Source organism: Sciurus vulgaris (genome assembly GCF_902686455.1).
Source record: "Sciurus vulgaris genome assembly, chromosome: 8".
Taxonomy (NCBI): Eukaryota; Metazoa; Chordata; class Mammalia; order Rodentia; family Sciuridae; genus Sciurus; species Sciurus vulgaris.
In genome coordinates, this window is record NC_136468.1 from 120,384,941 (window position 1) to 120,407,927 (window position 22,987).

General features: G+C 40.3%; 1 protein-coding gene across 1 annotated transcript; it reads left to right on the forward strand.

Moving 5' to 3' along the window:
* The first annotated feature begins 18,945 nt into the window (after positions 1-18,945).
* LOC306667260 (src kinase-associated phosphoprotein 2-like) lies at positions 18,946-20,961 on the forward strand. Its single transcript, XM_079149753.1, has one exon. It carries the CDS (start codon positions 19,085-19,087, stop codon positions 19,646-19,648), a length of 564 nt encoding a protein of 187 aa, XP_079005879.1. The 5' UTR covers positions 18,946-19,084; the 3' UTR covers positions 19,649-20,961.
* Positions 20,962-22,987: the final 2,026 nt, after the last annotated feature.

The window sequence follows — 22,987 nt, forward strand, 5'->3', positions numbered from 1 at the left end:
ATTGGAGAAAAGATAGTCTATTCGATAAATGGTCCAGAGAAAACTAGAAATGTATATGTAAAAATATAAAATTAACCCTTCATCTCTCACACTGCACAAAAATCTACTCAAAGTGGATCAAGGACTTAGCCACTAAAACAGAGACCGTGTGCCTAATAGAAGAAAAAGCAGGTCCAAATCTTCATCATGTCAGCTTAGGGCCTGAATTCTTTAACAAGACTCCTAAAGCACAAGAAGTAAAATTAAGAATCAATAAATGGGATGGATTCAAACCTAAAAGCTTCTTTTCAGCAAAGGAACCAATCAACAATTTGAAGAGAGAGCCTACAGAATGGGAAAAAGAAAACTGTACCACTCACATATCAGATAGAGTACTAATCTCCAAGATATTTAAAGAACTCAAAACTCTAAACACCAAAAGAAAAAAAAAAAAACAACCAATAAATGGGCTAAGGAACTGAGCAGACACTTCACAGAAGAAGGAATATAACAAACATGAAAAAATGTTCAACTCTTGCAATTAAAATGCAAATGAAACGTGCTCTGAGATTTTATCTCACTCCAATCATAATGGAAATTATCAAAAATACAACAATAATAATTGTTGATGAGGATGTGGAGAAAAATGCACACTCATACACTGTTGGTGGGACTGCAGATTATTGCAGTCACTATGAAAAACAGTATGGAGATTCCTAAGAAAACTTGGAATGGAATCACCGTTTGACCCAGCTATCCCATTCCTCAGTTTCTACCCAAAGAACTTAAAATCAGCATACTTCAGTGATGCATCCACATCAATGATTGTAGCAGTTCAATTCACAATAGCTAAACTATGGAACCAAACTAAATGTGTTCGACAGATGAATGGATATAGAAAATGTACATACATAGAATGCAATATTACTCATCCTTCAAGAAGAATGAAATTATGGCATTTGCAGGTAAATAGATGGAACTGGAGAAGATCATGCAAAGTGAAAAAAGCCAATCCCAAATAATCAAAGGCCCGATATTCTCTCTGACAAGTGGATGGTGATCCGTAGTTGGGAGTGGGTTCAGAAGAATGAAGGAACTTTGAATTGAACAGAGGGGAGGGAGGGAAGGGTGGGCTGGGTGCAAATGGGAAGGACAGTGGTTTGAGACAGACGTTATTACTCTATGTCCATGAATAAAAATTTTTTAAAAATGTATTTATTTTTGTCAAAATAAGTCAATGAAAAAAAAATAAATAAAAGTTACAGGCCACCAGCAGGCAGACTAGAGGGAGGCTGCGTTCCTTGTCGCTCTGTAACGCCGGATTCAAGCAGAGGATATCTGTTTCTCTGTGAGGCAGTATTTGCTGCTTATCGATCCCCTGGTGTTTACCCCATTTGTCTGCTGTGATGACCTGCAATCTGCCAGCATATCAACGCCTTTTTTGGGAGCAGATTGCTCACTGTCAGGCATCTATCATCCTCCATTTGCCTGCCTCCTCGCCTGTCCATCGCCTACCTTACCCCTATCCATCACACAATGCTCCAGGTTCACCTCCTGATCGTCCGACAGCTGTGAGCAGACTGAAGGCAGACCGCCAGTGGAGCAACAGCTGCCTGCTGTCGCCTGGAAGTTCACTGTCACAGTACCTGCAGGTTTGATTACATGTGGACGCCGCCATTTTGAGACAACAGCCAGGCCCCGTAGGACCCCTGGCTGGACTGACTGAGCCCCATCTCCAGGATCCCTCAGTCAGACCAATCATTCCCTGCCTCTGGGGCCCTCACATCAACTGACTGCTCCCTGCCACCAGGACCCCCAGACCAACTGACTGTGCCCTATCACCAGGAACCCAGACTGACTGATTGCACCCTGCCTCCAGGATCCCACAACCACACCAAACACACTGGACCCCCAGGACCCCAGCTAGACCAACTGCATCCCGTCTCCAGGACCTCCAGCTGACCACGTCCACCCCTGAGCCGCAATTCCCCATTTGCCAACACATTTCAAAGCCAGAGCGACAATCTTGGGTAATCTTGGAAGCCATAGCTCTGATCTTCGGGTGGGGCAAATCCCATCCTGAGACACCTGCTGGAGGCTTGAAGCTCACTGTCAGGTACCTCTCATGCATCAGGCTACTGAACTCTGGGAGGTTTCATTAGTATATGACTGTTATACATTAGATTTTCTTTTTTCTCCTTTTAAAAAAAATTGTTTTTATTTCTTTACTTTCTTGATTTCTTTTCCTTTTGTTTACCTGTTTCCTCAGAGTCTCTTTCTCACTTTTTTTTCATGCTAACATCCAATTTCCTTTGATTACACTCTCACCCTTTCTATTTTCTAGAACTTCTGTATATTCTTTTCTTATCCCATTAACAGCCATATTCTACATCTCTCTGCATCCTCTTTGTCCTCCATTAGAAACTGCAGACCTTACTGCAAACCTGTTTGTTTTACCGAAGACAACATTTGAACATATTTTGTTTATTATGACAATTTTGTTATTGTCCCCATAGGGGCTATTTGGTCTAGGATTGCATAGGGTCTGATTTGGGCACTGCTAATATTGATCTCCCCTTAAAGAAAGGATTTTGGAAACCTACAGGGCCACTATAAGCCTATAGGGGGTAATCTGCAATACCCCAGATCTGCAGCGCTAGAGGGGAAGATACATGAACAACATGAAAAAATAAGGGAAGAAAATGATCGAAACAAACCTAGATTCTATAGTAATATAATCCAATGACAGTATGTTAGAAGAAATGTCAGAAAAAGACTTCAGATTATACATGATTAAGATGATTCGTGAGCAAAGGATGAGATAAGAGAGCAAATGCAGGCAATGAATGATAATACCAATAAGCTGAAAGACCTGCAGGAAGCAAAAGATCATTTCAACAAAGAGATAGAGATTCTCAAAAAAAAAAAAAAAAAAAAAAAACCAAACAGAAATCCTTGAAATGAAGGAGACAATAAACCAAATAAAAAACTCAATGGAAAGCATCACCAACAGACTAGACCACTTGGAAGACAGAACCTCAGACAATGAAGACAAAATATTTAATCTTGAAAATAAAGTTGCCCAAACAGAGAAGATGGTAAGAAATCATGAACAGAATCTCCAAGAACTATGGGACATCATGAAAAGACCAAATTTAAGAATTATTGGGATTGAGGAAGGCACAGAGATACAAACCAAAGGAATGAACAACCTATTCAATTAAATAACATCAGAAAATTTCCCAAACCTGAAGAATGAAATGGAAAATCAAATACAAGAGGCGTACAGAACACCAAATGCACAGAATTGCAACAGATCCACACCAAGGCACATTATAATGAAAATGCCTAACATTCAAAATAAAGATAGGATTTTGAAGGCCGTGAGAGAAAAGCATGAGATTACATATAGGGGGAGAAGAATATGGATAGCAGCAGACTTCTCAACCCAGACTCTAAAAGCTAGAAGGGCCTGGACCAACATATTTCAAGCTCTGAAAGAACATGGTTGCTAACCAAGAAACCTATACCCAGCAAAACTAACCTTCATATTTGAAGATGAAATAAAATCCTTTCATAATAAACAAAAGTTAAAAGAATTTACAAATAGAAAGCCTACACTACAGAATGTTCTCAACAAAACATTCCATGAGGAGGAAATGAAAAACAACAATGTAGGTCAGCAAAGGGAGAAACTACCTTAGAGAAAAACCACTCAAAGGAGAAACCAAGCTGACTTAAAAACCAAAAATAAGCCAAATGAATGGAAATACAAATCATTTCTCAATAATAACCCTGGGAACTCGGACAACTGGGAGCATCGGAGAGGAGGCCGCTCAGCACAGCGCAGGGACTCGGAGCAACCACTGGGGCTCCGGTGGCTGCCCAGGGGAGGAGCGGCGAGGAGAGCTGTGTGGACTCCAAACACCGGGGCCTGCCCTGAGGAGGAGGAAGAGGAGTGTGGCCGCTTGGATTCGGAGTGGCTATACCAGAGCTACAGGCAGTTGCCAGAGGAGAAGCTGCGTGGCGAGTTGTTTGGACTCAGAGCAACCACTTCTGAACACCAGGGCCTACCCTGAGGAGGAGTAGGAGGAGGAGGAGGAGCGCACAGGACGTTTGGACTCCCAGTGACTGCATTAGAGCTCCAGGTGGCTGCTCAGAGGAGGAGGTGATTGGTGAGTTGTTTGGACTTAAAGCGACTGCTCCTGAACACAGGGGGGCTGCCTGAGGAGAAGCGCGGTGGGTCGCTTGGTATTGAGTGGCCGCACCAGAGCTCCGGGTGGTTGCCCAGAGGACGCGTGCAGTGGGACACATGGATTCAGAGCCACTCAGAGTGACCGCTCCTCAACACCCAGGGGGTTACCTGGAGGAGGAGGAGGAACGGGGAGGGTCATTTTGACTCAGAGTGATTGACTGCCCTGGGCTACGGGTGGTTGGTGGGAGGAGGAGACACGCAGTGAGTTGCTTGAACTCCTGGTGACCGCACCGGAATACTGGGCGGCTGTCTGGAGGAAGAGGCCTGTGGCGGGTCTCTGGAACTCAGAGCGATTGTTCGGGGCCCCAGGTGGCTGCTCAGAGGAGGGGCCGCATAGCCAGGCGATTAGGTGCAGAGCAGGGTTACAGGATCTAGGAGGCTTCTTGGTGGAAGAGCCCCACAGAGACACGCTTAGGGGTGGAGCGAAGGTTCCAGGACTGCCGGCAGATTCTCTGAGGAGGGGCAGCCTAAGGAGATTCACCAGCAAAGGGTGAGGCTCCCAGGCCCAGGAGGTAGGGCCGGGCCCCTGGGAACTTTGCAGAGGAAGGCAGCCCAGCCCAGGTGGTAGCTGTAAATTGAAGGGAACCTCTAGGAGGGAACTGAGCAGCGAGACCTCCCCACCGGGTGAGTCTTCCCTGCCGGGTGAGGTTTCCCCACAAGGACGGTAAAACCAGAGACACAGGCCCAAACAGGCCTTGCCTTAGCCTGCAGCCTAGTTCCCCTTTGGATGACCATTGGTCAACAAGTGGAGCCACCTCTGCCCACTAGCAGGGAATATACCCCACCTGAAGACCACCACTCCTAGAGAGGCAGCTTCCTTGTGGAGCACTGAATTATCAAATTCCTCCAAGACTTCAGCCTACTGAAGGCTAAGGGGGGATATATATAGAAATCTTCAGGGACATTGTAAGTCAATAGAGGAAATCTGCAATATCTCAGCGGTCCACTGATACCTGAACAATATAAGAAAAAAAGGAAAGAAAATGCTGCAAACAAATCTAGATGTTACAGCAATAAAACCCAATGACAGCATGGCAGAAGAAATGACAGAAAAGGAGTTCAGAATGTACATAATTAAAATGATCAGGGAAGCAAACGATGAGATGGAAGAGCAAATGCAGGCATTGAATGATCGCACCAATCGACAATTAAAAGAGCAAATACAGGAAGCAAAAGATCATTTCAATAAAGAGTTAGAGATACTGAAAAAAAAAACCAAACAGAAATCCTTGACATGAAGGAAACAATAAACCAAATTAAGAACTCCATAGAAAGCATATCCAGTAGGATAGAACACCTGGAAGACAGAACCTCAGACATTGAAGACAAAATATTTAACCTTGAAAACAAAGTTGAACAAACAGAGAAGATGGTAAGAAATCATGAACAGAATCTACAAGAACTATGGAATATCATGAAAAGGCCAAATTTAAGAATTATTGGGATGGAGGAAGGCCTAGAGAAACAAACCAAAGGAATGAACAATCTATTCAATGAAATAATATCAGAAAATTTCCCAAATCTGAAGAATGAAATGGAAAATCAAGTTCAAGAGGCTTATAGGACTCCAAATACACAAAATTACAACAGACCCACACCAAGGCACATTATTATGAAAATGCCTAACATACAAAATAAAGACAGAATTTTAAAGGCTGTGAGAGAAAAGAACCAAATTACATTCAGGGGGAAACCAATATGGATATCAGCAGACTTTTCAATCCAGACCCTAAAAGCTAGAAGGGCCTGGAACAACATTTACCAAGCCCTGAAAGAAAATGGATGCCAACCAAGAATCTTATACCCAGCAAAACTTACCTTCCAATTTGACGATGAAATAAAATCTCCATGATAAACAAAAGCTAAAAGAATTTACAAAAAGAAAGCCAGCATTACAGAACATTCTCAGCAAAATATTCCATGAGGAAGAGATGAAAAACAAAGAAGCCAATCAGCAAAGGGAGGAATTATCCTAAAGGAATTGTCAAATAAAGGAGGAAACAAGTTGTGTCAAACAAATAAATAAATAAAATTTAAAAAATGAACCAAATGACCGGGAAACCAAACCATATCTCAATAATAACCTTGAATGTTAATGGCCTGAACACATCAATCAAAAGACATAGACTGGCAGATTGGATTAAAAAGAAAGATGCAACAATATGTTGCCTGCAAGAGACTCACCTAATAGTAAAAGATACCCATAGACTAAAGGTGAAAGGATGGGGAAAAACATACCATGCACATGGACTCAGCAAAAAAGCTGGAGTATCCATCCTCATTTCAGATAATGTGGACTTCAAGCCAAAGTTAGTCAGAAGGGATAAAGAAGGTCATTTCATACTGCTTAAGGGAAGCATAAATCAGCAAGATATAACAATCATAAACATCTATGCCCCAAACAGTGGCTCATCCATGTATGTCAAACAAATCCTTCTCAATTTCAGAAACCAAATAGACCATAACACAATGATACTCGGTGATTTTAACACGCCTCTCTCACCACTGGACAGATCTTCCAGACAAAAATTGAACAAAGAAACCATAGATCTCAATAACACAATCAATAATTTAGACTTAATGGACATTTATAGAATATACCATCCAACCAAGAGCGAATACATTTTCTTCTCAGCAGCACATAGATCCCTCTCTAAAATAGACCATATATTATGCCACAAAGCTAATGTTAGCAAATACAAGAAGATAGAGACACTAGAATGTATTCTATCAGATCATAATGGATTGAAGTTAGAAATAAATGAAAGAGTAAAACACAGAAAGTATTCCAACATCTGGAGATTAAACAATATGCTATTATATGATGAATGGATAACAGAAGATATTAGGAAGGAAATTAAAAAATTCTTAGAGGTAAATGAGAACAAAGAAACATTGTATTAAAATCTCTGGGACACTATGAAAGAAGTACTTAGAGGGAAATTTATTTCATGGAGCGCATTTAATAAAAGAAGTAAAACTCAACAAATAAACGACCTAACACTACAGCTCAAAGCCCTAGAAAAACAAGAACAGACCAGCACCAAAAGTAGTAGAAGACAGGAAATAGTTAAACTCAGAGCTGAAATCAATGAAATTGAAACAAAAGAAACAATACAAAAAATTGACAAAACAAATAGTTGGTTCTTCGAAAAAATAAACAAAATTGATAAACCTTTAGCCACATTAACAAAGAGAAGATGAGAGAAAACCCAAATCACTAAAATTCGGAATGAACAAGGAAATATCACAACAGACAGAATTGAAATACAAAACATAATTAGAAGCTATTTTGAAAATCTATATTCCAACAAAATAGAAAATTTCGAAGACATCAACAGGTTTCTAGAGACATATGAATTGCCTAAACTGAACGAGGAGGACATACACAATTTAAATAGACCAATTTCAAGTACTGAAATAGAAGAAGTCATCAAAAGCCTACCAACAAAGAAAAGTCCGGGACCAGATGTGTTCTCAGCTGAGTTCTACAAAACCTTTAAAGAAGAGCTCATTCCAATACTTCTCAAAGTATTCCATAAAATTGAAGCGGAGGGAACCCTCCCAAACTCATTCTATGAAGCTAATATCACACTGATACCTAAACCAGACAGAGACTCATCAAGGAAAGAAAATTTCAGAGCAATATCCTTAATGAACATCGATGCAAAAATTCTCAACAAAATTTTAGCAAATCGCATACAAAAACATATTAAAAAGAGTGCACCATGATCAAGTGGGTTTCATCCCAGGGATGCAAGGTTGGTTCAACATCAGGAAATCAATAAATGTCATTCACCGTATCAATAGACATAAAGTCAAGAACCACATGATTATTTCAATAGATGCAGAAAAAGCATTTGATAAAATACAGAACCCTTCATGCTCAAAACACTAGAAAAAATAGGGATAGTGGGAACATTCCTGAACATTGTAAAGGCCATTTATGCTAAACCCGTGGCTAATATCATTCTAAATGGTGAAAAACTGAAAGCATTCCCCCTAAAAACTGGAACAAGGCAGGGATGCCGTCTTTCACCACTTCTATTCAACATGGTCCTTGATACTCTAGTCAGAGCAATTAGACAGACCAAAGAAATTAAAGGGATACGAATTGGAAAAGAAGAACTCAAACTATCCCTGTTAGCTGATGTCATGATTATATATTTAGAGGAATCTGGAAATTCCACCAGAAAACTCTTAGAACTCATAAGTGAATTCAGTAAAGTAGCAGGTTACAAGATCAATGCTCATAAATCCAATGCATTTTTATATAAGTGATGAATCTTCAGAAAGAGAAGTTAGGAAAACTACCCCATTCACAATAGCATCGAAAAAAATAAAATACTTGGGAATCAATCTCACAAAAGAGGTGAAAGATCTCTACAATGAGAAGTATACAACACTAAAGAAAGAAATTAAAGAACACATTAGAAGATGGAAAGATAGAATGGTGATTATCAAGAACACAAGCAACAACAGGTGTTTGCAAGGATATGGGGAGAAAGGTACACTCATACATTGCTGGTGGGGCTGCAAATTAGTGCAGCCACTCTGGAAAGCAGTGTGGAGATTCCTTAGAAAACTTGGAATGGACCCTCCATTTGACCCAGCTATCCCACTCCTTGGCCTATACCCAAAGGACTTAAAATCAGCATACTACAGAGATACAGCCACATCAATGTTCATAGCTGCTCAATTCACAATAGCCAGACTGTGGAACCAACCTAGATGCCCTTCAATTGATGAGTGGATAAAGAAACTGTGGTATATATATACAATGGAATATTACTCAGCCATAAAGAATGATAAAATTATGGCATTTGCAGGCAAATGGATGAAATTGGAGAATATCATGCTAAGTGAGATAAGCCAATCTCAAAAAGCCAAAGGACGAATGATATCGCTAATAAGTGGATGATGACACATAATGGGGGGAGGGAAGGGTTAGTGTTAGGGTTAGAGTTAGTGTTAGGGAGTGGAGCAAGTATGGAGGAAGGTAGCACTGTATAGAGGGAAAGGAGGGGTGGGAGGGGTGGGGGGAAGGGAAAAAATAACAGAATGAATCAAACAACATTACTCTATGTAAATTTATGATTACACAAATGGTATGCCTTTATGCCATGTACAAACAGAGAAACAACATGTATCCCATTTGTTTACAATAAAATTAAATAAAAAAATAAAAAAAATAAAAAAAATAAAAATAATAAGGCTATTTTTAACACACACACACAAAAAAAATAATAACCCTGAACGTTAATGGCCTAAGGTCATCAATCAAAAGACATAGACTGGCACAATGGATTAAAAAGCAAGACCCAACAATATGCTGCCAGCAAGAGACTCATCTCATAGAGAAAGACATACACAGACTAAAGGTGAAAGGATGGGGAAAACCTACCACACTCATGGACTCAGTAAATAAGCGGGGGTTTCCATCCTTATATCAGATAAACTGAACTTCAAGCCAAAGTTAGTCAGAGGGGATAAAGAAGGACATTTCATACTGTTTAAGGGAAACATAAATCAGGAAGACATAACGATAGTAAATAGTTATGCCCCAAACAATGGTGCATCCCTGTACATCAAACAAATCCTTCTCAATTTCAAGAATCACATAGACAAAATAAAAAGTGGAAACACAGAAAAAAAAAAAAAAAAAAGAATCACATAGACCACAACACAATAATTCTGGGTGACTTTAACACACCGCTGTCACCACTAGATAGATCTTCCAAACAAAATCCAACCAAAGAAACCATAGAACTCAATAACACAATCAATAACCTAGACATAATAGACATATATAGAACATTCCATCCATCAACGAGCAGATACACTTTCTTCTCAGCAGCACATGGAACCTTCTCGAAAATAGACCATGTGTTATGCCACAAAGCAGCCCTAAGGAAATGCAAAAAAATAGAGATACTGCCTTGTGTTCTATCAGATCATAATGAACTGAGAGTAGAAATCAATGACAAAATTAAAAAAGGAAATTACTCCAAGACTTGGAGACTAAATAATATGCTATTGAATGAAACTTGGATAACAAAAAACATCAGGGAGGAGATTAAATATTTTAGAGGTCAGTGAGAATGATGATACAACATATCAAAATCTCTGGGACACTATGAAAGCGGTAGTAAGAGGAAAATTCATTGCATGAAGCGCATTCCAGAAAAGAATGAAGAGCCAACAATTAAATGACCTAACATTACAGCTCAAAGCCTTAGAAAAAGAAGAACAGAATAACAGCAAAAGTAGTAGAAGACAGGAAATAATTAAAATCAGAGCTGAAATCAATGAAATTGAAACAAAAGTAACTATTCAAAAATTGACATAACAAAAAGTTGGTTCTTTGAGAATGTAAACAAAATAGACAAACCCTTAGCCACACTAACAAAGAGGAGAGAGAAGACTCAAATTACTAAAATACATGATGCAAAAGGAAATATCACGACAGACACCACTGAGATACAGAACATAATGAGAAGCTACTTTGAAAATCTGTATTCCAACAAAGTAGAAAGTATCAAAGATATTGACAAATTTCTAGAGACATATGCTCCACCCAAACTGAACCAGAAGGACATACACAATTTAAACAGATCAATATCAAGCAATGAAATAGAAGAAGCCATTAAAAATCTACCATCCAAGAAAAGCCCAGGACTAGATGGATTCTCAGCCAAGTTCTACAAGACCTTCAAAGAAGAACTCATTCCAATACTTCTCAAAGTATTCCAGGAAATAGAAAAGGAGGGTACCCTACCGAACTCATTCTATGAAGCTAATATCACCCTCATACCCAAACCAGGAAAAGACACATCAAGGAAAGAAAATTTTAGACCAATATCCTTGATGAACATAGATGCAAAGATCCTTAACAAAATATTGGCAAACTGTATCCAAAAACATATTAAGAAAATTGTGCGCCACGATCAAGTGGGGTTCATTCCTGGAATGCAAGGATGGTTTAACATCCGTAAATCAATCAACGTAATCCATCATATCAATAGACTTAAGGATAAGAATCATATGGTTATTTCAATTGATGCAGAAAAAGCGTTTGACAAAATACAACACCCCTTCATGCTCAAAACACAAAAAAAATAGGGATAGTAAGAACATACCTGAACATTGTAAAGGGTTTTTATGCTAAGCCCATGGCCAACATCATTCTTAATGGAGAAAAATTGAAACCATTCCTTTTAAAAACGGGAACAAGACAGGGATGTCCTCTTTCACCACTTCTATTCAACTTTGTCCTCGAAACTCTAGCCAGAGCAATTAGGCAGACTAAAGAAATTAAAGGGATACGAGTAGGAAAAGAGGGACTTAAGCTGTCACTGTTTGCGGATGACATGATTCTATATTTAGAGGATCCAAAAACCTCCTCCAGAAAACTTCTAGACCTCATCAATGAATTCAGCAAAATAGCAGGCTATAAAATCAACACACATAAATCTATAGCATTTTTATTCGCAAGCAATGAAAGAGCTGAAAGGGAAATGAGGAAAACAACTCCCTTTGCAATAGCCTCAAAAAAAAATAAAAAATAAAATACTTGTGCATCAATCTAACCAAAGAGGTAAAAGATGTCTATAATGAAAACTACAAAACACTGAAGAAAGAAATTAAGGAAGACCTTAGAAGATGGAAAGATCTCCCATGTTCTTGAATAGTCAGAATTAATATTGTCAAAATGGCCATACTACCAAAAGTGCTATACAGATTCAATGCAATTCCAATTAAAATCCCAATGATGTATCTCACAGAAATAGAGCAAGCAATCATGAAATTCATCTGGAAGAATAAAAAACCCAGAATAGCTAAAGCAATCCTTAGCAGGAAGAATGAAACAGGGAGTATCGCAGTACCAGATCTTCAACTCTACTACAAAGCAATAGTAACAAAAACGGCATGGTATTGGTACCAAAACAGACAGGTAGATCAATGGTACAGAATAGAGGACACGGACACAAACCCAAATAAATACAATTTTCTCATACTAGACAAAGGTGCCAAAAATATGTAATGGAGAAAAGATAGCCTCTTCAACAAATGGTGCTGGGAAACCTGGAAATCCATATGCAACAGAATGAAACTAAACCCCTATCTCTCACCCTGCACAAAACTCAACTCAAAATGGATCAAGGACCTTGAAATCAGACCAGAGACTCTGCATCTTATAGAAGAAAAAGTAGGTCCACATCTTCACTTTGTTGGCTTAGGATCAGACTTCCTTAACAGGACTCCCATAGCACAAGAAATAAAAGCAAGAATCAATAACTGGGGTAGATTCAAACTAAAAAGCTTTCTCTCAGCAAAGGAAACTATCAGTAATGTGAAGAGAGAGCCTACAGAGTGGGAGAAAATCGTTGCCACTCATACTTCAGATAGAGCATTAATTTCCAGAATCTATAAAGAACTCAAAAAACTCTACACCAAGAATACAAATAACCCAATCAACAAATGGGCTAAGGAAATGAACAGACACTTCAGAGAAGAAGATGTACAAGCAATCAACAAACTTATGAAGAAATGTTCAACATCTTTAGTAATAAGAGAAATGCAAATCAAAACTACACTAAGATTCCATCTCACCCCAATTAGAATGGCGATTATCAAGAATACAAGCAACAATAAGTGTTGGAGAGGATGTGGGGAGAAAGGTACACTCATACATTGCTGGTGGGACTGCAAATTAGTGCAGCCACTCTGGAAAGCAGCGTGGAGATTCCTTAGAAAACTTGGAATGGATCTACCATTTGACCCAGCTATCCCACTCCTCGGCCTATACCCAAAGGACTTAAAATCAGCATACTACAGAGATACAGCCACATCAATGTTCATAGTGGCTCAATTCACAATAATAGCTAGACTATGGAACCAACCTAGATGCCCTTCAATTGATGAATGGATAAAGAAACTGTGGTAAATATATACAACGGAATATTACTTAGCTAAAAAGAATAAGAAAATTATGGCATTTGCAGGCAAATGGATGAAATTGGAGAATATCATGTTAAGTGAGATAAGCCAATCTCAAAAATCCAAAAGAGGAACGATGTCACTGATAAGCAGATGATGACATTTAATGGGGGGTGGGTGGGGGACAATAATGGAGGAAGGAGGGACTGTATAGAGGGAAAAGAGAGGTGGGAGGGGTGGGGGGGAAGGAAAATGTAACGGAATGAGTCAAACATCATTACTCTATGTAAATGTATGAATATGCAAATGGTATGCTGTTACTCCATGTACAAACTGAAACAACATGTATCCCATTTGTTTACAATAAAAATTAAACAAGTTACAAAATAAAATATTAAACATCTCTAGCAATACAGAAATGTAAATCAAAACTACTCAAAATTTTATCTCACCCCAGTCAGAATGGCAATTCTTCAACAAATGGTGCTGGGAAACCTGGAAATCCATATGCAACAGAATGAAACTAAACCCCTATCTCTCACCCTGCACAAAACTCAACTCAAAATGGATCAAGGATATAAACAACAATAAATTTTGGCAAAGATGTGGAGAAAAAGATACACTCATACATTCCTGGTGGGACTTCAAATTGGTGCTATGATTATGGAAGGTAGTATGGAGATTCCTCAGAAAATAATGGAATCACGATTTGACCCAACTATCCCTCTTCTGGGTTTATACCCAAAGGACTCAAAATTAGCATATTACAGTGATGCAGCCCCATTAATGTTTATAACCGCTTAATTCACAATAGTTAAACTATGCAACCAACCTAGGTGCCCTTCAGCAGATGAATGGAAAAAATTGCGATATACATTTACAATGGGATATTATTTTGTGTTGAAGAAGAATAAAATTCTGGCATTTTCTGGGGAATGGATGGAGCTGGAGAATATCATGCTAAGTGAAATAAGTCAACCCCCCCCAAAAAAGCTGAATGTTTTCTCTGATATGTGGGTACTAATTCACAATGACCGGCGTGGTTAGGGAAGAATAGAGTTTTTAGATTATGTAGAGGTGAGTGAATAGAGAGGGAAGAGTAGGGGAGTAGGAAGAATGAATCAGACATAATCATGCTATATACATATATAGCTATTCAACCAGTAGGATTCTGCATCATGAAGAATGAGAAATTGAACTCCCTTACATTGTCCAAGAAAAATGGGAACAGAAAAATAGAACAATTTTACATTGTATAAGAAGAACAAAAACATTTTCATTTAAACAGGATCAGGATGGCAGAGGGAGAGTTTTCTCATGGGAGAAGATTCTTTTACATTACATGGAGCCTCAGTGTAAAATGGAGTCTGTTTGGTCATTGTCCATGCAGTCTGGCCCATAACACTGAGGCATAATAGCAAAGGGGCAGAGAACATACTGAAAAGAATTTTGATTCTTAAGAGAACCTTGACTACCAAACATTTATTTGAAAACAAAAGAACTTGCCCATGTGGAGACTGTGAGCTCAGTTTGTGGTCAAATGTTTCTCTGGACAATTGGTTTTCAGGAAAGCCGTGATGCAAAGATTGACTTAGGAACTATTTACTCCCTCATGCTCCTGAACACAAGTGTCCTGGATCCCATAGTGAAGCCGAGTCAGGTGGGCTCAGTCAACAGCACTAGCTGAACTCATTGCAGGATGACAATGATCATGAGACAGGAAGAAGGTGTGAGGATCCCACAGGGAAACAGATACATCTCCATGAATAAAACTGAGATGTGCTAAGTCAACCACCCCAGTCCTGCAGGTAGCATCCCCCTGGGATAGAAACAACATTGTGAGTGAGCCCCCATATAGGTCCTGGGTTAGGGTTCAGATGGAATGAATGGCCCTCTCCTACAACCAGGTCAGTGACTGCCTGGGATGGAGTCTGGCCCTCCCTGCACCAGCTCCTTACCTGAGCATGTTCAGGCTTCTCCCACCTTCTGCAGGTCCCCTAATCTCACACCACCCTCACTCCTCCCTCACCTGCATGATCTACCCTCCACTGCTTCTGGTCCCAAACCCTCCTGTGTACACACCCAGGCCTTTCTGTCTACTCCTTGCCAGACTGTGCAGAGGAGTCTACGCCTAGAGACATGGCCATAACCTTCTCTTCCCACCCTGATGCAGAACAGCCATGGGGGCACCATAGTAAATAGACCCACAGGTTGTCAGCCTCTTCCACAGTCAGGTAGGTGTCAGAGGAGTGGCTTGAACCCCTTGAAGGCTATCTCCTGTGCCCTATATCAGCTTGGCAGGACCTCTTAGCAGGCCACAGGATGACCCCAGATGGAGAGAATCTCTGAAGTCATCTTGGATGCCTCTGGCTTTACATACATGACATCATCTGCCCAAATCTACTATGTAACTAAACCTCCTTTAACACCCAATTGATATTATCTAACTCCATTCCCATTACCCATGGGGTCTCAACAATTGACTATACAAACCAAAACTCAGAGGGCAATCTGAACAATGACAAATGAGTACTGTTCATTCGTTCATTCATTCATTCACTTGTAAAGATTTTAATGCTTGTAAAGATTTTAAGTTCCACAATGAGTAACTAATATGAAATGCATACATATTTGAAAGAGGAAATTCTGAAGTATGTGGGTAATTTGTTTATTATTCTTCATGCAAAGAACAGTTCATCCCAATTACTGCCATGGCTACAATACCATTATGCCCTCTTAAGGGTCAGTGTGGCCCAAGAATATGTGCTGGATGATGTCCCTGGAATTATGTACAATAGCACCTACCTCAGTCCAGGTCATTGACCTCAGAGCCCCATCCTTTCTGGGAACAGAACAGAGGACAGAGCTCTGGGGCAACTCCACAATGATCTGAATGCCTCCTGCCCCTGTCTGCAGGGGTAACCAACCTAGGACCTATGACGAGATTCATCTCTATCCCCAGAACCCCAAATCAGGTCCAGACTCTGTTTTCTTCCCAGGACATGTTTCAGGGCACAGAACACTGAGAATGAGCTCAATGGAATTATCAATCTTTAGCCCTGTGACTTCTAAGTCTCAGATTTTTCAAATACAGGTTTCACCCATGTCTCCAGCAGAAAGAATTGCAGGCAATACTGCAGAGTGTTTCAGCAGGATTCAAGGCAAGACTGAAAAGTAGAGCAGCTCCTGTACTACCCACAGATTTTTAGGTCGAACGTGGGCACAGTTCCAAAATACTATCACCTAAAAACTGAGCTCCTGGAGATGTCCAGACCATGATTTGTGGGACACAAGCCCTGGGGCCTTGCTTGGCCCAAGCAGTACTGCTCCCATCCTGGTCATGCTGTGCCACAAGGAGCCTGGAACTAGAATTCGGGATGCCTGGGTTAACTTCTGCCCTTGGCAACACTGGAGGCTATCCTTAACTGAAATTGAAGCTCTCTGGGCCTCAGTGTTACCTGCTGTGAATTGGGGATACCTATACTGATCTTAGGAAACTTATTTTTCAGACATAAATGACACAAAGATGTGAATCATTCTTACTAATTAAAGTTGGACTTTCTGTGGTCTCATGAAGAGTCCCTAGTTCCTGGAGTTTCTGGCAGATCTGCTGTGGGAAACCAAGGAATGGAGCTCAGCCAGGGGCTTGTTTGTCAGTGGTGGGAACAAGTGTTCCTGCATATGAGGAGATTCCAGGTCTTATGAAAAGTGCACCTAAGGCTAATGAATATGAGGTGTGGGATGAAATAAAAATATTAGCTATATAAATGACGGTAGTGGTGGTGATGACAACATGACATATAGACACTAATGAGCTTCATTGCCAGAAATCTCCTGCATTCTCACTGACTTCACAGCTGCTCTTATTGTAAAGGGGGGTGCACCATCTACGACTGTAAATACACAGGCTCCACAGAGATGATCATTTACATTTCTATAGTCTTTTCTTGGCTTTCTTCCTTTTTCCTTTCTTCCTTCTTTCTTTTCCTTCCTTCCTTCCTTCCTTCCTTCCTTCCTTCCTTCCTTCCTTCCTTCCTTCCTTCCTTCCTTCCTTCCTTCCTTCCTTCCTTCCTTCCTTCCTTCCTTCCTTCTTTCTTTTTTCCTTCCTCAAAAGAGTAGTAGACAAAAATCTCTCCTTTTTCTTCTGTAAAAGAAACAGCACCAGGGAGGGAACTGTCAATGTGGGTCAGGGTCACAAGACCTGAACCTGCCTGAACACTGCAGATTACACTTCTAGGTGTTGGGCTGGACAGGGCCAGGAGGAGGCAGCTGTTACAGAATGATGCTGGCCTCCCAATCCACATCATCCAGATGACAGGGCTTTTGAGCAACATGTGAGAGGGAAGAATCTATACAGTCTCCACTAGCAGGGGAGAGCAGAGCTGTAACCAGGAGCAGCCAGTAGAGAGGCTAGGACTGCCTAGGGAGCTCCCAAGAGGAAGGCCAGACCAGGGGCCAACCAGGGTCCAGGCATAGTCCTTCCACTGGAAATGAAGAAAATCCATTCTAAGCCTGGGCTACAGTGACCATTTTCTAAGGATCAGATTCATAAAATGTCTCATGGCCATAGTTCCTAGGACCCTGGTAGGAACTGGGATTCAATAAAGGCCTCACCTAGGAAATGAGGAGTCTGTTCCCAGGTATCATCCTGCACATTTCCCACAGGGCTCTGAATTTCCGGGGTGAGCTTGTCAAGTTAAGGTGCTCCAGAGAGAGCTCATAGTGAGAGGATGATGATCCCACAGCCTGTGTCCTTCCTTCATTTAGGATGATTGCCTAGGCCTCTTGCCTACTCTCAGGGCTTGGTCCCTTTCTTTGCAACAGTAATCCCAGGGCTGAATTCTATCTTTAGGGCATGTCCATGACACTTGCTCACTCATTGTTGGATGCTTTTCTGACCTCCAAGCAGATCAGCCAGCAGGGCTGCAGTTGCTGTATACATGTGGCTATCAAGTTGGGGAGAGGCCTCTCAGGACCTTATCCCTATATGGACAATCCACACACTGTGTTAGAAAACTCTGTAGAGTCCCATGGACTCTCATCTGCCTCTGGTTAATGCTCTGTTCATAAAGCTTCTTTGGTTTCACAAAATTATCCCCCTGACTGAAGGGACATCTGAATCTGCACCCCAAGAGCTCAGCTCTGTGCAACCTTGATGCTGACAAAATTCACAGAAACCATGGAGATTCAGTGCCTTTCTTAGGCAAGTCCAGTTTTTTGCACTTTAAGTCTATTATATACAACACGGAAGCAATGAGAAGGAAAAAATAAAAGAATTCCTAGTGCCAGTTGACCATCTACTATGGGAAGGAGGCTGTCAAAGAAGGGAGAAAACATGACTTATAAAATAAGATTAGAGAGCTGATGGGGACAGAAGCATTCAGAGTCCTTACCCTGCCTCGCTGTATATCCCGTCCCCCCGCCCCAGTCTTCTGACCAGTGGGGGCGGGACAGGGAGGAGATGTGGAAACATTTGTAGCAGACACACTGAGAGGGGAAAATTTGTCCAAGAAAGCAAAGGAAAAGAGAGAATCCCTTATTAAGAAGATAAAAGATGTAAAGTCTATCTATCTTCAGGAATTTCAAGACAAAGATGATGCAGAAGAGGGGGAAGAATATGATGACCCTTTTGCTGGACCTCCAGACTCTATTTCATTAGCCTCAGAACGATATGACAAAGATGATGAAGCCCCCTCTGATGGAAACCAGTTTCCTCCAATTGCAGCACAGGACCTTCCTTTCGTCCTGAAGGCTGGCTACCTTGAAAAACGCAGAAAAGATCACAGCTTTTTGGGATTTGAATGGCAGAAACGGTGGTGTGCTCTCAGCAAAACAGTGTTCTATTATTATGGAAGTGATAAAGACAAACAACAGAAAGGTGAATTTTCAATAGACGGCTATGATGTCAGAATGAATAACACCCTTAGGAAGGATGCAAAGAAAGATTGTTGTTTTGAAATCTCTGCTCCTGATAAACGAATCTATCAGTTTACAGCAGCTTCTCCCAAAGATGCTGAGGAATGGGTACAGCAGCTGAAATTTGTATTACAAGATATGGAATCTGATATTATTCCTGAGGACGATGATGAAAAAGGAGAATTATATGATGACGTTGACCATCCTCTACCAACCAGCCAGCCACCAACAAGTGGGCAGCCAATAGATGATGAAATTTATGAGGAACTTCCAGAGGAGGAAGAGGACAGTGCTTCTGTGAAAATGGAAGAACAAAGGAAGATGAGTCAGGAAAGTGTTCATCACGCCTCAGGTGATAAAAGCACTGATTATGCTAATTTTTACCAGGGTCTTTGGGACTGTACAGGAGAACTTTCTGATAAGTTGTCATTTAAGCGTGGTGATGTGATTTACATTCTTAGCAAGGAATACAATAGATATGGCTGGTGGGTAGGAGAAATGAAGGGAGCCATTGGCTTGGTGCCTAAAGCCTACGTAATGGAGATGTATGATATTTGAGAGTCCTGGAGAAGGAGGCCTCTTCTGCTTGTCTGCAAATCCTTTGGATTTAGAAGCCTCGTGAAAACATGAGTGACAGCCCATAACCTTTCTTTGTTTTGTTGAATATCCCTGTCTTTGACTATTATTTTATATACTCGTTCATTAAAATATTCCTCTGAAGTGAAATTAAATGAGGGGTATTAATGTAAATTAGATGCAAGTCATAAAGTTATACCTGTTGCTGTTTTGCAAAGAAATAATTGCAGTTTTTATTTACCCATTTAGTGATTTGTGTGAAGAATTCATTACTATTTTATACAGACTATGGAGTTACTGCAACTTCCAGTGTGAATTGTAATTTCTCTTAATCATTGAACATCAGTTATTTTTTAGAGTGTAATATATAATTTCATAGAATTGTAATTGAATATATCATACAGGGTTTAGGCAGATGCTAAAAAATGTGTGTATTCTAAAGCTTTGTAGAGCATTTACCTTAGTGTTTATTTTTCACACAATAGTAACATGTTTTCATGAAAGAAGTTTTACAAAGTGGCAAATATACTTCCTATTGAATACAACCAGGAGACAGGGAAAAAATGATAGAAATACAAATGGCTGCATGCTGTCACCTGCAGCACAAGAGTAAACTGGACCCAGGTTTGTGCAGAGCACTTTATACATAACAGATATCCTGGTTTGAGGATGGGCATGCCAATGTTTTCTACTGTACTTTTATTTAAATTTAATGAACCAAAAGATTCATAAGAAACCTCATTCTATCACGAATATAATGGTATGAACAACCTCAATATATTCTCAAAGTAAGAAAGCATGACCAAACACCCTCTCATCCTGCTTTATTGCCATGCCCTTGCAGTCCTACCATAAAACAGCAGAACTCTGGACTTGAGTCTTTTCTGCACTTCTCAAAGTGGTGCTGAGAAGAAAAGGAAGGCCCAGAGAGCACAGTGTAGAAGTCACAGGGTAACATGCACCAACAGGTGGATGGAAGGGGGGGAAGTATTCATCTGGCATCTGAGTTATGCTCAGTGCTATGTGAGTAAGATTTGCAAAATCAATTCAGAGGAGTTTTAAATGCCTGCAAAGTACCAGTATGACCTTAATATATACCAAAATGCATTATGGTGACTGGATATAATCTCCTAGGATGGAATCAATACTTAGCTGGTACTGTCTTTGTGAACTTTTCAGATCTTTGCTTTATAAAGGTAAAGACTCTAACCATGCAAATGAGTTGATAATATTTTAAAACCTCCATTGTTTCTTTAAAACTATTTACAAACCATATTAAAGTGTTTATTTTACAATTATCTCCTAGGTTTCAAACGTTTAAACAAAAAACTTACTTTTGGGGACTGTGAGTAAATCCCAGTTTACATATAGACACATCAAATTAAAGTTTCAGAACTTACATTTGTGTGGTTATTATCCTTCTCCTGATGTAGCACCACTGAACTAGATAGAAGTCATCTTGGCAAAAGTTAGACCACTGGAGATAAACTTTGTGAACTGGTTTTCAAAGCCTGAATAGTTGAAAAGCAGAAGCAGTTTTTCCGCTAATTGCAGTGGGCTGTGGAGTCGGGCTTCCAGGCTCCACCTAAGTAAAGTTTTCAGTGCTGGGCCAGTAGATGGCAGCAGCCTGTCATTGCATACAGAACACTTGGCAACCCCTCCCCCACTCATGGACTACTTCAGTTTAGGAGATTTCTGCCTCTTTTTACAGTTAATCCAGGAGAGGGAGCCCTCTGCCAACTGATGGCCAACAATTTCAAGCCAGCTAGTCTCCCTCTGAATGGTAGCAATACAAAAATATGGTGTTACTTCAGTCCAGGGCTCCCCTGGCCTTTGTTCTTTTTTAACTTATAGGTGAGAGATATAGAAAGGAAACAGAAGATTTAAAATTGGAGTAACAGGAAAAGCAATCGTTACTTTCAATTCATGACTATTCTACGTTCATTTGATGAAATAATTTGTATACGACCAGGGAGAAAGTTTTCTTTACCCCATGACAGTATATCACATACTCTTCAAGATCATAATAATATCACTAATGTGAATTTAAACAACATGGCTTGTTAGAAAATATGCTAATTGTTATGTTCTCATTATGTTTGCTTAGCTTTTATTTGTTTTTCTATGAACAGTTAGAGAGCTAATTTTTTTCAAAGGTGATTGTAAGTCATATTTTATATAGCATTTTGCTTGATTATTTGCTCTGTACTGAATTTGTACTCTATTGCCATTAGATCTTACAATAATGTTCCACTCTGCAAATTTTTAAGGTTCAAATAAAGTTTAATTGTTTGCAAAAAAAAAAAAAAGATTAGATAATGTGGAGAATCCACAAAAGCAGAAAATTGATTAACAAGCATAATATCATGTATTAACTAATTTCACAAAATGAGTGAAATGTAAGTGTCATACTATAATGAAATGGTGATGAGGAGACACAGTTAAATAGATGACCCAGAGAGCAGGAGGCCAAGTGACAGGACTATGGTTCACATTCTGCTGAGTTAGATGTTATCAGTGGTCTCAGCTGACACAGCTCATTCTTGGCCAGGCTCCTGGAAGGTCAACATGTTTACTGAGCTGGTCCCAGTACATAAAGTAGCCAGGAGTGTCAGGACACTGGCCATGAGTCAATTTCGGGAGGTGACTCGGACCTGGAGTCCTAAAGATTAAAGGGAATTTTATGGCCAAAAGAGCATATGTAGGAAGTTGAGTCTCCACCATTTCCCTCAGTCTCACTTGAACTCCAGTCCTTGGAAGAAGTCTCCCCAGTAGTCCTCCATGTGCTGCCCCAGGGGAGGAGTAAATTTGCATAATTACAAAACACTCATTGCCCCCCAAACCATGAGAGAACATAAGAGGATTGGGAAAAACTAAATATGCTCTGGATATCATGTCATTGAGCTCTGGGTAATTTCCACTGTGGTTTGGATCCCTTTCCTGCTCTGCTCATTCTCTGAACAAGTAACATGCTCAGTCCTGTCTTCGGACTCAGCCCCTGAAGGACCTTCAACTGGAGCAGTCCATATCATGACAGCCCAGGCAGAGCCTCAGGATGGAACTTTGGGAATAGGTCCTTCATTGTCAGGAACCCTCTTGTTTCTTTTCTCACAGGCTCTGTGGCTATCTTTGAGCTGACACAGCCAGCCTCATTGTCAGTTGCTCTGGAAGAGAAGGCCACAGTCATCTGCTCTGGAGACAGCCTTGCCAAAGAATATGCTATGCACTGGTACCAGGAGAAGCCAGGTCTGACCCCTATGCTGATCATCTATGGTGAGAGTAACCAGGCCTCAGTGATTCCAGACTGATTCACTCTCTCTA

Bases quoted from the DNA above. Each gene is read 5' to 3' on its own strand.
- LOC306667260 (XM_079149753.1), top strand. From the start codon at position 19,085: ATGAATAACACCCTTAGGAAGGATGCAAAGAAAGATTGTTGTTTTGAA.